This window comes from Eptesicus fuscus, chromosome 12 (genome assembly GCF_027574615.1).
Source record: "Eptesicus fuscus isolate TK198812 chromosome 12, DD_ASM_mEF_20220401, whole genome shotgun sequence".
NCBI classification, from domain to species: Eukaryota; Metazoa; Chordata; class Mammalia; order Chiroptera; family Vespertilionidae; genus Eptesicus; species Eptesicus fuscus.
This window is the reverse complement of record NC_072484.1, coordinates 15,463,792-15,481,965: the sequence shown is the minus strand read 5'-3', so window position 1 is coordinate 15,481,965 and position 18,174 is coordinate 15,463,792. Positions and strand designations below refer to the sequence as shown.

Below are 18,174 nucleotides of genomic sequence, written 5' to 3'. Positions count from 1 at the left end.
TAGTAGGCTTCAAAGCCTCGGTGATTCATCCCCTCAGAGTTACTAATCATCTTCACAAGACTGAAAATGGCCAAACTTGACATTTTTAAAAAATTCAAATTCCCTTTTCATAGTCCCTCTGCCTTCTTCCTTCCCTAAACCAAATATATGTGTACAGACAACACTGTCACACTCAACTTACAGGAAAAAAAAATAAATGTAATGGTCTATTTCAAAGTTTTCATTTTAATGTTGCAAGTTGTAGATCCGTGTCTCCTCTCCAATCACTTTTCCTTTGAAACCTAACGCCATTAGGTTGTGTGTATTTTTTAATTAAAAATGATATTACAAATGCAGCAGTTACCACCCCCAAGGGGCCATGCCAGCATTCCCTTAGTTAGGATTTCTTTAAGAGATTCAGCAGGCCCGGCTGGAGTGGCTAGGTTGGTTGGAGAGTTGTCCTGTGCACAGAAAGGTTGCTGGCTCGGTTCCCAGTCAGAGCACATACTTGGGTTGTGGGTTCTATCCCCAGTTGGGGCAGGTACGGAAGGCAACCGATCCATGTTTCTTTCCTTCTCTCTCTTTCTTCTCTTCTGCCTGTGGGCCGTAGAAGGTCCGAGAAATCACTTGGTCTGGCCCTGCCAAGGCATTAGGGGTGAGTTAATTAAATGTTTGACCAAATACAGCAGGCTAGTTTTTAAGTTGATACTTCTGTATGTCCCAGGAATGATGTTATAAACATCCCAGTGGCCCCTGGCAGAAAAAAGGTTCCCCCACCCCTGATCTTAAAAGGCCCCAAGGAGCCCACAGTGACCTTGACGAATCAAATGTTTAACCCAGGTCACTGGATGCTTCCAGTGGTATTCCAGTGAACTCATGCCTGTTCACATCCTACATTGCTAGTGCCGGGTGAAAAGCATTTGAGGAAATGCTGCTTTAAACACATACCCCAGCTGACTCAGTGCCTTTGAAATTAGTAGGCACTTGGAGTCAGTTGAGTAGAAGCAGCAGGGCACAGAGAAATTACAGCTTAGAGAGCTTACTTTGTTTTTTATAACTAGTGGGGAGGGGAAGAGAAAACTTCCTTATGTAACTGATGTTTTGGAATTAAGAGTGACTCCGATCTGTATGGAAGTCAACCCCTGGTGTGTAATTGAGTATAGCTGTCAAAAAAGGTAGACTGGATAGGTGAGGTACAGCTCTGAATGGCAAGGGCGAAGTTGTAGTGGGCGAGGAACATCATTCAGTAGCTCGGCCATGTTGGTCGGCAGAACATCTCATTTCCTTTCAAAGCCTGCACCAACCAAGTATAAATATTGCTGGCATTTCCATTTGGTAAACTTCAGCACCCATAGTCCAATTTTTGTCACCGAACCCAGGAGCTCTGAAGAAAACTTGTCTAATTGCTATGCTGATAATTCCAGGCTCTATATGAATTCCACCCATCAAATTATTCTTTTACTTTTATTTTTCCCAAAATGAAAATAGCTATTTTTTCCTTTTTAAAAAAGTTTATAGAAAGATTAAAGAAGTGTAAATAAAAAGAATACCACCTATATTGTATCACCTCTCATTGTTCCACCTGGAAATGAACCCTGTGAGTATCTTGATGCTGATACATCCAGAATTTTGCTCTGTTGGTATTTCTATTATAGTATATAAATCCATAGATGAATGTTTTACATAAATAGGCTTTGAGAATACATACGGTTATGCAACCTTTTTAACACTTAATAACATATCACTATATATTTATTTTTTTACTGTGTTGATATGTAACATATATTGTGCCTATCAATTAATATATAACAGGATCACAATGTTAATGGCTGTATAGTATTCCAGTACAATGCTCTACCACACTTTGACGAGTCCACTGTTGTTAAACATTTAGTCCTTTTTTCATTGTTCACTGTTATAAATGATGTTGCCAAGAACATGCTTTTATACATTATCTGATTATTTCTTTGGGTCAATTCCTAGAATTAGAAATGCTGAAGCCAATAGTTTCCATACTTAAATCGTTGATGTATACATTCAAATTGACTTCCAGAAAGGAACGAGTCATTATTTCTCCTCCAGCGCTTCTAGAAAGCCCATTGAAGGAAACCGGAGGTGGTAAAGGGAAGTGAATGTGACTGCAGCACTCATGCCACTGCATTCCGGAAAGGCACAGGACAGCTGGCAATTTCAAAAGTTTGAGCCAAAGGAGGTGTTAGAAACCTAACACTTGAGGAAAATGAATTCTACACACACACACACACACACACAGACACACACACACACACACAGCCAAAGATACACAGTTGTCACGCCTCTTAGAACAGCACGATATCGATAAACTTCAGAGATCATTTTCAAAAAGTGAAAAATCATAATTCTTATACAAATGCCTAGTGAATATGTTTTTCTTAATATATTTTATTGATTTTTTACAGAGAGGAAGAGAGAGGGATAGAGTTAGAAACATCGATGAGAGAGAAACATCGATCAGCTGCCTTCTGCATAGCCCCTACCGGGGATGTGCCCGCAACCAAGGTACATGCCCTTGACCGGAATCGAACCTGGGACCTTTCAGTCCGGAGGCCGACGCTCTATCCACTGAGCCAAACCGGTTTCAGCTACCTAGTGAATATGTATCAAAGATTGATTTAACATATTAAAGGGAAGATCAACGGGATGTTAACGCCAGATGGCAGAGAGAGGTAAATAGCCCGTGGACAGAAGAATCCCATCGTGAGCCAGCTGTAATAGCTGCTGTCAGCCAGCTTGTGTGTCTATAACTCTGCAAGATTAGATATAAGCTTGACATGGCTGATATTCAACCGTTTTTTACCTTCCATCACTGCAAGTTCATATAGTTCAACCTAATACAAACTCGCTACAGATGTACAGGGCAATAAACCCAAAACCTTTGGGGCCATCTTTTCTACCAAACAAATATCAGACTTCCACAGCTCTGCATTTGATTTGATAGAGTCTGTGCCTTAATCAGAGAAAAGAATCAAACAAATGACATCCCAGGTGACTTAGGTAGGCTTCCAACTATGACTTTGAAAACAATTTTATTTTATTTTTTGCTTCAAGTTTTGCATCGTTTTCTCAACTGTAGGAACCTTTTGTGGCTGAACCCATGTGTGGGTGGTCAAGGTTGATCTCAATGGTGACTCTACCGACACTACATTGGCCTTGCAGTTCCTCTAAATGTTTAAAGATTGAAAGGGCATCACAGCCAGGGTTTCGCTCTCATTACCCATGCAAATTGGCTCCCGACTGTGTGTTTCCCAGAGACCTAGGGCAGAGGTGCCTGCTCACTGTGCAGGAGCCTGCTCTTGCCAGGCTGCCAGCCATTGTCATGGCAGAGTGCCTCCCGAAAGCCCTGTGACACCTGAGAGGGTGCCAGGTGGAGCTCAGGAGGCTGGAATGCCTGCTGGTCACCCCATTTTGTAAATTCCAAGATGCTAGTCCTCACACAGCACGTTTGTCACTAATATGACAGCAAAACAGGACGTTAACAATTGACCAACACAATCTCAGACCCCAGCTTGAGCTCCATGAAGACATAGATTAGCACACTTCAATTCTAAGATGCGCCAACTGTCATATTTTATCATCTATGAAGTCATGTGTATTTTATAATTAAGTGTGGTATAATTATAATTGGGGAATCTTTTTTTCTTGATGATATATAAAATAAGTGTATCTTATAATTGACCATATCCTAAATTTGATGGAGCACATTGTTGTGTTTGTGGGTTTTTTTCCAATGTGTGTTTTTTTAATTAATTTGAGAGGGAGAGAGGGAGAGGAAAGAGAGAGAGAGAGAGCTCTCCGCCGTGGCCCTGCCCCCGTCCTGATTGGTCATTGTGTGACGGCATCCTGGCCAATTTGCATATTCCTCTATTATTAGTGTAGATCACTGGGGGTGGGGGGGCATGTTTAAAGCCACTGGCTTCCACTCAATGAGAATTTAACCGTGGATAAGGAGAGCACAGCTGCATATTCTGGATGTGCAACCACGTTGGTATTTTTGGTGGTGACTAACTGAAAACTCTTGAGCAGCCTGGCTGGCATGGCTCAATGGTTGAGCGTCGACCTATGAACCAGGAGGTCATGGTTAGATTCCCAATGTGGGACATGCAGGAGGCAGCTGATCAATGATTCTCTCTCATCATTGATGTTTCTCTATCTCTCTTTCTCCCTTCCTCTCTGAAATCAATAAAAATATATTTAAAAAACAAACACAAAAAAATCCTCTTGAGCAGTGCTTCTTTTTTTTTTTTTAATTTCTTTATTGATTAAGGTGTCACATATTTGTCCTCAGAGCAGTGCTTCTTTAGTGGCTGCCACAACGTCAGCTACTTCCCCATCATGGCCAGCCAAGGTCTAATGGACGGGTTGGTGCTCCACCCCCCTGTGTCCTGTCCTGATTTACCCCTGGTCTAGAAGGAAATGAACAGGGAAGTTACAAAGAGGAAGGTAGAGAAGGAAGAGCACTCATTCATCCAATAACCCATGTATGCCAGGGCCTGCCCGGAGCTCAGAGGATGGAGTGGGGAGCAAAGAGACATCATTCCTGCTGTGAAGAATTTACATCCAAGTCGGGGCTGCTCAGGAGAGCATCTGGCTTTAGGAATAACCCACAGGCAGGAACATCCACCTCAAACAGTGAAAGAAGGGGCCAAGCAGGAAGGTTGGGGGCATCATGGCTCAGATTCCCCCAAAACAGGCCCAGAGCCAACAATTTTTATGAAAATGGATTATCAGGAAGTGCTCCGAAGAGAATTCCATAGTGGGGTAGCGCAGGAGCTCAGACGAGGGCCCAATTTCAAGCCATGTTCCCTCATGGTAACTTTGGGGACAGTGTAGATCTCACCTCAGAGTGGTCTCAGCCGGAGGAGAGGGAGCTGAAGTATTTACTCCCCAGCGCCCGCCACTCATTGGTGGAAGACTGACTCTGGAGGTCCTTTGGGGTCTCTCTGCACCAGACAAAGCAGGTTCTGGCTGCTGGAAAGCCATCCTCAGATAAGGGACTTGGGGCTGGCTGTGTAGGGCCAGGTTTCCTTCTCCTGGCCGCTCTCTGGAGGCCTTCAGAGCCCCCCGTGGTGGAAGCCCTGATCTCAAGGGACGCTGTGATGCAGCGCGATGTTTGCAGGGATTTTTAATCTGAGGAGGGTCCAAGAAGCTAAAAGGTATGGAAACCTGGTCCATTAACATGTTGAGGTTTCCCTGGGGGTACCAACACACACACAAGGGGCACCGGGTCCTGAATTTTCTGGGGCTTTCCTAAATTAAAATATTTCTATCCATTGTAAGTACATCCATGCTTATCAGGCCTCTAGCAAATCTCGTGGAATTCAAGTGCCTGTGGGGACATAGATGCGAAGGTCTCCCTCATGAGCCTTGCACAAGAACCTGGGTCCCCCAACAAATATAATTAGCCAACACATGTACATACCCACACGTCTCACACCCTTTAAACCAGACTTCTGACTTTCACCTGTGGGTGGTGTAAACGGCTAAGCCCTCAGCCCACCAGCAAATACTCAAATACTAAAGAATATCTGCTGTGGGCTTTGCAAGCATCACCTCAGTGAACTCTTACTAGGCAGCCCTGAGGGGCAGGCCTCAGCGTAGCCTCAGTTCTCGGATCAGGATATTTAATGGGTCAGATGACTTGGTCAAGGGCACACTGCTTGAAGCAGCAGAGCCAAAGGAAGTCCAAGCCAGGCATTTAGCCAAAATTTTGCTTTTAAGTATTAAAGTATTCACGTGTGTTTGTTTTCTCTAAATACTACTATGTACTACTTTGAGCTAAAATTAAAATTATTTACATCAAACCATTTGACTTAACTCAGAATATGGTATGGGGGTGGATAGAGAAAAAGTGTGTGGAACTGTGTTGTATTATTTTTAACTCCAAAATAGGGAAAGTGGGATAAAAAGATAATGAATATTGTTTTTCGGTAAATAGGAGAGCTCTGATTGTGATTAAGGGGATGTTTTGAATCAGCAGGGCTAGGTGAACCATTGCATAAATACTGTTGAGCTCATTTGCTGTCCTTTTGGAATGAAAATCAAGGGCAGAATTCTACCTGCTATCTCCTGGGCCACTCCCAGCCTTCAGGCAAGTTTGGAAAAGGTTGCCCTCTGTGTACATCCCTTGTCCTGCAGAAGGCACCTTGGCCAATAAAGCCATACCAGAGTGCAGTGTTTAGGTTTGAGGAAACTAGTTCTGGCCCTAATGTAGTCATCCCTCACTCCCTCATCCTGACTTCACACCACACTCAAAATGACATTCCAGCCTGGCTGATGTGGTTCAGTGATTGAGCTCTGACCTATGAACCAGGCGGTCATGATTTGATTTCCCCTCAGGGCACATGCATGGGTTTCAGGCTCCATCCCCAGTAGAGACTGTGCAGGAGGCAGCCAATCAATGATTCTCTCTCTTCTTTGATGTTTCTATCTCTCTCCCTCTCCCTGAAATCAATAAAAATATTTTTTTTAAAAAGTGGCATTCCAGATAAATGAAAGAAAGGCCTACAAATAAGGAAATATAATGTATGTAAATTGGCAAAACATCTTAGCAAAAACTAGAGGAGACTGTTGATTGCTTCAAGATAAGGAATGTCTTCTTCGACAAAACAGGAACCACAATGAACTTCTGACTCTTATCAACCTTAAAAGCTTTAGGAATTTAAAAGACAGGAAAGCAGTATGAGAAAAAACCTTTTAAATAGTTGAGACAGATTTATATCACAAGTTAAGAAAAAATAAGGAACCTCAAAATGGTCGACAAATAAATGAATAGGCAATTCCTCAGAAGAAATGCAGTCAGTCAGTCAGTATACAAACAATATCATCTGAACAAAGCACATTGAGACAATAAAAAGCCACTGTACTCATCAGGTTGGCCAAAGCGTAAAAGTGTGGTATATCAAAACCCTGACAAGTGCGGTGGATGCTCTCGAAGAGGGCGGAGACAGGAGAGATGGACACGCCACCTGGAGAGCAAGGCGGCATTTACTCTGAGGCTTCACACGCTACACAGGCTGTTCATCACAATACTGCCGGTGACAGCAAAACACCGGAAGCGACCGACACGTCTACCAAAATAGAATGGGTATGTGGAATGTCCCTGTGTGGTATCCTCCAATGGTGGAAAACCACTCCCACTTAAAATGAACTAGGGCTCCCTTTATCAGTGTGGATACATTCCACGACATTTTGTTGGTTATAATAAGCAAACTAGCGGTAAAAAAGCACAGGATCATAACATTCAAGAATGATACTCACAAAACTGACAATAGTAGATGGAAAGGATTGTGGGACATGGTCAAGGGAGATTAACTTGAACTAGAGTCATCTGTTTTTCAGTGGGAATGTGTTCATGTGTTTATGTTTGTGAATATAATTAAATTCTTTAAATATACATGCAAACACCCACAGGAGATGGAACACAGTTTCGAAACAAAACAAAAGGGCATGGTTCCGAGATGCTTCGGCATCATTCCCCAGACACTCCTCTACAAGTAAAGGGAAGAAGTCTCCATGACTTTTTTGTTTCCATGGTGACAGTTTGAAAGTTTGTAAGAAGCCCATTATTTTCCAGACTACTTCAGACAAACCCCAGTGGGGTGTACCCACCAATCCATGCAGCTCCTCTACCTCAGCGGAAGCAGACAGGAGAGGGAATTGGTTGGCCATGTGGTTTCCATGACCTGGAGGTGGGTCTAATCCCACAGAGTTGATGGGACCTGAGAGGCCAAGCTGATGCACTTGGGAAATAGAAACCCCATAGCTGAAAGCCAGCACTTGACTTTTCCCACACCCTCGGTTTCAAGTCTTCCTCTATCAGCTACACAGCCCTTTCCAAACAACTGATAACATTCCTGAGTTAGCCTTGGAATTCAAAGTGTTGTATCACAACTTGCTCTATAAGCACTTTTCTCATTTCATTTTTACACGACCTTCAAGATAATTTTTCTCCTTTTATCTAACCCTAAAAGAAAGAAAAGATTTGGAGTCCCTCCCTCTCCTCTCCAACCTTGCTTGCAAATAGGGACTGCAGATGGCGACTTGTCTCCCTCATCCAGCCAGGGAAAATAGACCTCTAGCAGGCAGATGTTGAGGTTAGAGACTTCTGGGCAGACAGAGAAGATTGGGCTCCACAAGCACTAGTTTTTTTGTAGGACATGTCTGCTGCGGGGGCTGAAATGGCCCCTCTCCAGGTTGGGAGGGGTATAGGTCCTTTTTAAGTGTCTTTTAGCTTTATGGACTCTCTGTATCATAGCAATAATCACCATTAATATAAAGAGAGAATTTAAATAGGAAGAGGATTGAGGAGCATTCAGGTACTTGTTACAAAGTGTTTTAATCTCATCTTCATTTTTAATCCTCCAACACCCCTTGCTCCCAGAGTCAGCCACCAGGAGGCCTTGAGGATATTTGAGGGCAGGTCTTTTTGAACCCAAAGCTGGTATGCTCACCACTACTAGCTCACGCTGCCAAACTACCAGGTAGTTGCTGCAAGCTGGACTGCCTCTGAACACTACAAGGCTTGAAGTGTGGCCTCTCAGGTGAGGTTCCTGCCTACTGGAAATTTCCTAGAATGATTACAAAATGGTGCAAATCAGGGTAGCTATCTGTGCCAGGCTGGAGTATAGCAGACTGAGTCCCGGGTGTGACCTCAAAGGGCCAAGAGAGAACCTGGAGCTTCCGGAATTCTGCCCTGGGCCTGGATGCCAGTTTGCATGAAAATCACCCAGGTGAGCACTCCAGGCTTCCTGTGTCTTGCACAGAGGCTTACATGTTAGGGGGCCTAGGGCACTGGGTTTCTGAGTAGAAAGAGGGAGGGGTCACAAAGACTCAACCCCTGGCCTGCCTTCTTCAGGCTCCCTCTCTCTGGCCTCTTCCCCCTAGAGTGGCTACAGACCTTCACTTCCTGCCAGCAACACCCTTCCCCCCTGCACCCAACCCCCCCCCCGCCAGCTTTGGGTTCAAAAATTCCTGCCCTCGAATACCCTCATGGCCTCCTGTTGGCTGACTCTAGCTAGGGGCAAAGGGTGTTGGAGGATTTACAAGGAAGATGAGATTAAAACACTTTGTAACAAGTTCCTAAATGCTCCCAAATCCTCTTCCTATTTAAATTCTCCCTTTATAGTAATGGTGATCATTGCTATGAAACAGAGAGGCCATTTCATCCCCAGCAACAGAGCTGGACCTAACAAACACAGGTACGTCCGGGCTTTATCAGTGCGGCTCTGCTATGCCCTGTACATGGCTGTCTCTTGGATTGAGGCCTTAGGTCACGGCTTGTGGAGGTTTCTGGAAAGAACACAAATGTTGCCTTTTGTTATAAGAACCGCTGTCTCATCAGCTTAATTTCCTGGAAATGGGTGTCCTATCTCATTCTCTGATTATCCCGAATAACAGCCGCTTGCCTCTGTTGCCACCTCCCCAGATGCCCGCACGGCCTTGGCAGCCAAACAGGGTTGTGGAAGCAGCCCTCGTGCACCAGCTTGGCAGAGGCCTGGGCAGCCCTTCCTCCTCTTGTAGGAACTCTGGACAAGGACAGGGAGGTGCTGGGGTCTTGGGTTGTGTTCGTGGACCTTGAGGAACTTCAGGTAGCAGCATCCACTTAGGCGAAGCACTTCCATTGACACTGCTGTTGGCTTTGTGGATCCTGAAAAAGACACCTACCAAAAAGGACTCCTGGTGGCTAACTTCTCAATTTGAAAGAAAGAAAGAAAGGAAGGAAGGAAGGAAGGAAGGAAGAAAGAAGGAAGGAAGGAAGGAAAGAAAGGAAGAAAGAAGGAAAGGAAGGAAGGAAGGAAGGAAGGAAGGAAAGGAAGAAAGAAAGAAAGAAAGAAAGAAAGAAAGAAAGAAAGAAAGAAAGAAAGAAAGAAAGAAAGAAAGAAAGAAAAGAAAGAAAGAAAAAAATTAAAAAGAGCCTAGCAACCATTTCTAAACAGGAAAGAAAGAAAGAGAAAGAAAGAAAGAAAGAAAGAGAAAGAAAGAAAGAAAAAAGAAAGAAAAGAAAGAAAGAAAAGAAAAAAATTAAAAAGAGCCTAGCAACCATTTCTAAACAGGGGCCTCCAGGCTATAAGCCACACTTTAGGGACAGGCCTGCACTGAACGACCTGATTCCTTCGCTGAACTGCCTGCCTGTACTCTGTTCCTGTCCCCTAAGCCAACCCTTATAAAAATGAGTTCCTGGAATTGTGTTTTGACCAACAGGACTGAGACTTTCCCCACAGAATCAGAGCTGTGCAGCTATATCTACATTAGCATCTTAAGCAACTAATCAGAACAGCTCCATTCTGGCCAATCAGGACAATGCTTTTTGGACCAATCAAACTGCAAGGATTTGGAGTCCTCATTTGCATGAGGATGGACCAATAAGGGACTATAGAGGTCAGTTCCCCCTGGTTTCCAGAGCACACTTTCCCCTTCCACATCAAGGTAAGGGGGCTGAAACCCTGAAGACCAGACACCAAAGATGTCCTGCTGGACCGGAGAGGAGCGGGCAAGGCAGAGTGGAGCAGAACTGAGGCGAACAGAGATGTCTAGCTGGAGAGGGCCCTCGCCCTAGGGCTGCCTCACAACCATGCTTTTCCACAGCTGGCTGTTTCATTATTGCACTGAAAAACTATAGAGCTGTTCCACAGTCACACTGTTTTCATAAGTGTGCTCTATCACAATTGAGCTGTTTGCAACTGAATAAAGTTTTCTTCTTCACTGCACTCCAAATTGGGGATTCCTATTGGCATTGAATTGGTTGACAACAGACCTGGACCATGGGAAAGCTTAGGTTACTGTGGCATGCTATCAGATATCTACAGGAATTGAAAATGAACACAAATGTATCTGGGGACAATGCAGGGCAGATCAGGGACACCTGGGCAGACCTGAGCGTGGACTATTGCTGGTGGAAGGGTATATAAACAGATCATTTGGAGAGGCAGGCCTGGCTCTGGAACAATAACCTCTGGTCCGTTTCTCGGGCAAATCCCTATGTGCTGTGGGTGATGGGGCATAATGGGTTCAGAGGGAGAGATGGGAGGGACTGGAAGACTCCTCATCCAGCCAGGAAGGGTCCCACAGCCATCCAGCCAGTTGCAGCCTCTGTTCTTGTCCACCTTTGTGTCTTGGCATCACTGTGTGTCCCTTCTGCCTTGCAGATAAGTGGTGTTACCTGTGATTTTCCACGGAGTGCTGCTAAGTGAGAACTGAAATTTGTAGTTTTTTTTGTGTTTGTCCAGGTATAGAGAAAGGGGCAAGCGGGGTGGGGGAGGGAGGGAACCAAGGCCTGGACATGCAGCCAAAGTGTCAGCAGGAGCAATGTTGGGCAGAAGCAGTCTGGCTGGAGGGGTCAGCTTCTTCTCCTGGGGAAGGCCACTGAGGATTTTTAGTTCAAATCAATATGGTGGCTGTGGAGGTGGCTGAGGGTGGAGAGGGTGACCTTTCTTACTGCTGGGGATGGGAATCTTTTTTTAGCTTCTGGAGATGTTTGCCTGAGGTTGTGGCTGGTCCTCCATCAGCAGGGCTCTCTGCTCCCTGGTGGGCTGTGTGTGGCTGTCCTGTCCAAGATCACAGCCGTGACCAAGAATGGGAGGGGGTACCCCAGCCTAGAGTGGTAGGGCTTTGGCTCAGACACTCAGACTCCCCTGACTCACCCCACTTCCTCCCACTTTCTTAATCCCTCCATTTCCTCCCAGTTTCATACACATCCACCTCTTTTCTTATTTTTCTAAAACTTTGATTCTGAAGTATTGTAAACACAGAAAATCCCATATAATACTAAAACAATCACTAGCTCTGTCAAATCTTATCAGTTTGCCATTTCATTTTAAGAAATAAAATCTCCCCCTGGCTGGTGTGGCTCAGTTGGTTGGGAGTGTCATTCCATGCACCAAGAGGTGGCAGGTTGGATTCCCAGGCAGGTTTTGGGTTCCATCCCTGGTTGGGGTACGTGTGGAGGCAACCAATCAATGTTTCTCTTTCAATATTTCTGTCTAACTCCCATCCTCTCTCTCTAAAATCAATTTTTAAAAAAAGTTTTTAAAAAAATCTCACATGTGTTTAAGCTCCTTTACCTGTAAGTACCTCCATCTATTTCTCCTCCAGAGGTAGTCACTGTCACCCCACAGTGCATATTGGAGTAGTCTTTCTATCTATGTGTGTATCTACAAACACTTAGTAATGCAATTTTGCATGGTTTTAAACTTATACACTGAATGCAACCATTTTCAGCTTCTCTTTTTTAAAGATATTTTTTCTTTCAATTTTATTTTTATTGAATTCAGGTGTAAAACTTAGTGCTTAGACAATCAGATATTTTACATAGTGTCCCCTTTGATACTTCCAGTACTCCAACTGGCACTATACATAGTTATCACAATATTATTGACTCTATTTCCTGTGCTTTACTAACATTTCCGTGACTGTTTTGCAACTACCAATTTGTACTTAATCCCTTCACCTCTTTCTCCCAGTCCCCCAACCACCATCCCCTCTGATAACCACTAGTCCACTCTCTGTGTCTATGAGTCTGTTTCAATTTAGTTTGTTCATTTATTTTGTTCTTTAGATTCTACATATAAGTGAAGTTATATGGTATTTGTCTTTTTCTGACTGACTGATTTCACTGAGCATAATACCCTCTAGATTAATCCATGCTGTTGCAAATGGTTAAAGATTTCATTCTTTTTTATGACTGAGTAATATCCCATTATATATATCATAGTTTTTTTATCACTCAACTATTCATGGGCACTTGTGTTGCTTCCATATCTTGGCTATTGTCTTTATTTTTAATGAAGACTTTTGAATTTTTATATTTATATATGTCTTGATGCATATAGCTATTGTGGACAAAACAGGGGCCACATTTTAAACCTGACAAGTTCAGTGAAGACCCATATGGTGGGCCTTACAAATCCAGAAACCAAAGTAAACCACACAGGGTGGTCTGAAATAAAAATCCCTAACTAACAATGGGTCATAGTGGGTAATCCTAGGCCTATAGCTTCCTTGGAAAAGGTCAGTCTTTAACTTTAAAATTGTCTATTGTCTTTGTGCATCTAAGACAACATATCTTTGAAGTGTCTAGACCCCTGCAGGCACAACTGCTGGCACCAGAGCGTGAGACCATATTATCTTGGCTCACGTACCATCTCTATGTGCTACCATCTCTGTGTGCTATGAATGTTAACTATCCTGTATCCACCGAAATAGCTCCATCATGAATGTCAAAAGCCACTTTACATAATGTAAAATAAATATGTGTCTTTTCCTTTTACTTTTTAATCCAAGCTCAGAGATGTCCCCACTCTGTTCCTGTCTCCCTAATCTACCACCAATGGATTTCATGCACCGAGCCCCCTTTACATCTCCTCTTTGGATTCTAATGTATAAAATAAGCTGCAGAACTGTCATTCTCCAGAATATTTTCTCAATCCATTGAGATTTTTCCTCCCGGCAATTGTCATCAGTTTGACTCAGCTAAACTCTACTAAGACTTTTTAACACTGGATGTTTTTTCGTCAACACTCTGGTTCATTAATTTTAACTGATGTATAGTATTCTATACCTCAATTTATCCATTCTCCTATCAATGGACAAATAGGTGCTTATAATTTGGTTTTCTTAAAAGTAGTGTGCAGCAAACATTCTCATAAAGGTCTCCCTGCACCATGTGCAAGAATTTTTCTAGAGTGTGTAACTAGGAGGTCTGTGTATCTTCAACTCTACAAGATATTGCAAACTCCTCTCCAGAGTAACTCAGCAGCTGTGTGTGAGCAATACTCCCCAGCAGCATATGGGTTCCTGTTTTCCATATCCTCGAATATTATCAGACTTTTAAGATTTTGCCCCTGGGATGTGTGTCAAATGGATCTCCTGGTCATTTTCTCTTCCAAGGCCCCAGTGCTTCTAGAAGCTCCACCCACAGCCCACACCCAGTCACACACAAAGGGGATGGATCAAGCATGGAGGACTGGGGAGGCCTTCATTCTCCTGACCTCTAGGTATTGGGAGTGCACAGAGCTATTTGTGGGGACACCTTCTCCATCTACACTCTCCCCTTTGATAATCTCTCCCTGACAAAGGACTTTGAAATACTAACACATAGGCCAGTGGCTTCTAAATGTTTAAATAGCTCCATCATGAATGTCAAAAGCCACTTAACAAATTTAATCGATGGCTAGTACAACTCCATTAAAAGTTAACCTGCCCACTGCCCAATTAGATTTCCTCCTCAAGTCTAATCCTTCCCCATTTTTTCCCATCTTTCAATTCAGTTTCTATGTCATATTGTTCCTGAATTTCCCCCCTTCTTTCCAATTCCACTGCTGCTCCCACTACCTTGGTCCAAGCCACCATCATCTCTTGCTGGGATCACTGCAGTTGCCTCCTAACTGGTCTTGCTATTTGTCCTCTTGCCCTTATAAACATCTCTAGCCAGTAGCCAAGGCGCTCTTTACAGAACATAAAAAAAGGAAAATGCCATCCCCCTACGTAAAACCCCCCAATGGTTCTTAGTATCGAAAACTCAAATTCTAGGATACTGTAATCTAGAAGGCCAAGGAGATCTGGTTCCTGCCTGCCTCTCCTTCCACAATGCCTCTCCAGCCTCTGGGACTTCCTCTATGTGGAGGGCTCCTCCCTTGATCTTTTCATGGCTCCCTTGTCATTCAGGAATCCTCCACTTCTTCCAAGTTCTGTCCTGACCACCCCACCCTAGCTATACAGTAGTTCGTTCCTATAGCATCACCCTATTCTTTTTTCATTCTGGAACTTCTTTTTTTTAAATATATTTTTATTGATTTCGTAGAGAGGAAAGAAGGGGAAGAGAGAGATAGAAACAGCAATGATGAAAAAGATAGAAACATCAATGATGAGAATCATTGATCGGCTGCCCCACATTGGGGATCTTGCCCACAACCCAGGCATGTGCCCTGACCGGTAATCAAACCATGACCTCCTGGTTCATAGGTCAATGCTAAACCACTGAGCCTCACCAGCTGGACTCATTCTGGAACTTCTTATTGCTAAGTGCTATGATCTGTGCCCCACCAGGATATCATCTCCATGAGAATTATCAACCTTACTCTATACTTGTAGTGCCTGGCAAGAAGTGGGTGGCCACAGAATTCGGTTGAATTAGTGAATGAATTGATGGGGTCAACAATATTGAATAGCCTAGGGCCAGGCCATCAAATGAAATTTCTCCCAGAGTCTGGGTGGGAGAAAAGCTGCTGGAGGCAATACAACACGTCTTTAGCTAGAATCGTGATTCTCAAACTTTTAGTCCCAGGACTACTTCACACTGTTAAAAATGATGGAGGACTTCAAAGCCCTTGTGTTCATGTGGAATATATCTACAGATATTTGCTGTATTAGAAAATAAATGAAGAAAATGTTAAGATATTTTTTAAAAATAAGCAATTACATGTTGACATAAGTAACATTTTATAACATTTTTAAAAATTCGTGAGCAGTGGCACACTTTAAGAGCTGCTCTACACATACAGTGCCTAATTATAACCAGGAAAGTGCCTGTTGAATGAGTGGATATATGTGGGTTCAAGAATTCAGACCAAACTTTAGGGACAGATGTAGCCCTTGCCCAGCATGTGGGTAGAGGACATAAGACCACGCCTTTCCCCTTCCATTCTCCTCATGGTTCACCCACCCACCCACCCACTCACACACTTCCAGCCCATGCAGCCCTCTCTTCCCTTTTCCCTAACAGTTTTCTCTGACCAGAAAAAAATAAATAAAGGGAGAAATAAGTTTAGTGTCATTGGGAATTGATTTGCAAGCTGTGTATGCCTTTAAAATATGCTTATTTCTGTAACCAGAATAACGATGGTGTAAGTTTTAATCCAGGGAATTCACCTGGACAGGATGAGTGTCGAGGCCTGATTTGACCAGGATTTGTTTATTCCTTTTTGTGTTCACGTTGAGAAACCAAACTGAGCGTCATATTATTTTTCTTAGGGCAGTACCGAAACCTAAGTTCTTCCTCTTTCTAAGAAGAAGCTGCTCCCTCCCTTTTTATTTCTTTCCTCTGGGTAGAGGAAATTCAGAGCCATGGTTTAAAAAAAAAAAGGGGGTGGTCATCTGTGTGCTCCTACTGAGGTGTCTGAAGCTCCCCAGGCCCTGGGCACGCCTCTTCACTTCCACTTCCTGACGTCACACTATTTTTGTCTTTGAATAGCTTATTGACACCATCGCCTCGCAGATCGGAGAACTGAAACGGGAGATGGTGCAGACAGATGTCAGCCTGGAAAATGGCCTGGAACCCACCGAAGCCCACAGGTGACAGAGGCGATGAGGCGAGACGGGAGCTAAGCGGACCCTATTCGTGTTGAGGATTGCCATTTCCCGGGCTCCTCAAGTTTGGGAACTGGGAGTGTGGTGGCGGCTCCAGATGAAACCCTGGAGGAGGAGGGAGTGGCCTAGGAACCAGCTGTCTGCTTGTTTATTTTAATCCCTGCGAAGGCACTTGAACTTTACAACCTTTCCCTTCCTCCTGGCACCAGAACCCGGAAACCTAAAATTTATCTGCCATATCCACCTACTCACAGTGATGGAAACAATAACGCAGCAGGATCCTCCGTGCGCAAAATAGGACTCAGTGTAGCCTGTATCAGTCTCCAGGAGGTTTAAAGGGGAGCACTCAGAGGATGGACTCATTTTGCGTTCTCAGGTCAGAAAACCCCCAGCACCTACCATAGCCGTTAGCCTGCGGTGCAGCCCCGCGTTCTGACAGTTGGATGTGACTAAGAAAGGGGAGGCAGTGGGTTGTCCTGGTTAAGCATGATATGTTGTGAATGTATTTCATGGATCAGAGTAGGTAGTAAGGGACTGATCTTTATCTGGAGAATGGAGGTTCCAGATCAGGTGGGGGTGGCAGGTTGGAGGAGCTTGTCAAACCTCATCCAGCTCTTGGACTGTGTAATTCATTGCTAGCAAAACAACAGAATATACTGACTGCTGAACGGCATGGACGTTTGGTGCTTGAGAGGCCAGATTTGTGATCAGTGTGCCCCTTTTCCCAGGAAATGGGGTTGAGGCTGCCTGTGCAGGGTGAGGGTGAGCTTCACCCGGTAGGATTTGCTTGCAAGTCTTGAGACAGGCAGGAGTCGTACTGCAAAGGCAGGCAGGGGAACCAGCTGGGTTTGGTTGTCCAGGCAAATTTCAAACTGGCAGGACTTGTTCCCTGCCCTAGCCCGAAGGGAGAGTGGCAATCCCAGGGAGGCACTTGGCAGCTGTAAGGCGGTGCTTTAACTCCTGTGTCTCTGGAGGAACCATATTCTCCCGTAGCGGTGGACATTCTGCCTTACATTTCCTTCTCTGCCAAATGACAGGGGTAGACCAGATGGCCCCAAGCCACTTGGAGCAGAACTAGGCATTCTGTAATTTCTCTTTATTTCAATGTGAATGGCTTCGGTTGGTAAATTTCCCCCTCATAATCTAGACAAGTACACCGTGATTTCTGATTCTCTTTCCACCTCACATTCAGAGTAGTTCTGAACTCCGTGGAACTTGAGCCAGGGGATTTCTCCTTACCCTTTTCATTCCTAAGCTAAAAATAAATTGGGGCCCCAGGCTGATGACAAAAGAGTAAAGAAGAGAGAGTTCATAGCACGGATTTCCCCACATCCAGGAAACATCGTACTACAAGGTGGACCCCAAACTCTGCAGAGGACAGACAGGACTCCTCCTGCATATAAGCCACGGAGAGGCTAGGCTTGCTGGAAGGAGTGATAGTATGATCAGGGCTGGCAACAGCTGGGTCTCTGACTGCAGTGGGCATTGAAGTGGGAGAGCTGGGCCTTCATTTAACCTTTAACATTGCTTCTAGTCTTTTTCTTTTTAAGTTGAAGAGTGGCTGTAACTTTATTTTATCAGGTTAATATGTATTCTTGAATGCAATGTTGATTACCACTGAATTTATGAAATTTCAGAGGCATTTTACTTGGCACTTTCCTTGATAGGAAAGAAAGAAAAAAAGCCAGGATGGTCTTGATTTAACAATGCATGTGGTGTTTGCCTCGTGCCAGTCACTGTTCTGAATGCATTACCGCTGGAACTCATTGAAGCTCCTGACTGCACTGTGAGGTAGAGCTCCACTGTGACCCTCTTTCTGCTGATAGGAGACCCGTATTTGGCGGTAAAAGCCTG

The 18,174-nt window shown here is 44.2% G+C and overlaps 1 protein-coding gene across 5 annotated transcripts in view; it reads left to right on the top strand.

Moving 5' to 3' along the window:
* RIN2 (Ras and Rab interactor 2) overlaps positions 1-18,174 on the top strand; it is a 216,870-nt gene that overhangs the window by 137,149 nt on the left and 61,547 nt on the right. For 4 of the 5 annotated variants that reach the window (XM_054723638.1, XM_028144929.2, XM_028144930.2 and 1 more), the window contains one exon: positions 16,205-16,305. In XM_054723638.1, the coding sequence (XP_054579613.1) occupies positions 16,205-16,305 (101 nt within the window). Of the gene's footprint in view, positions 1-16,204; positions 16,306-16,667; positions 16,697-18,174 lie in introns of those variants that run through there. The other variant, XM_054723639.1, reaches the window with a different exon arrangement.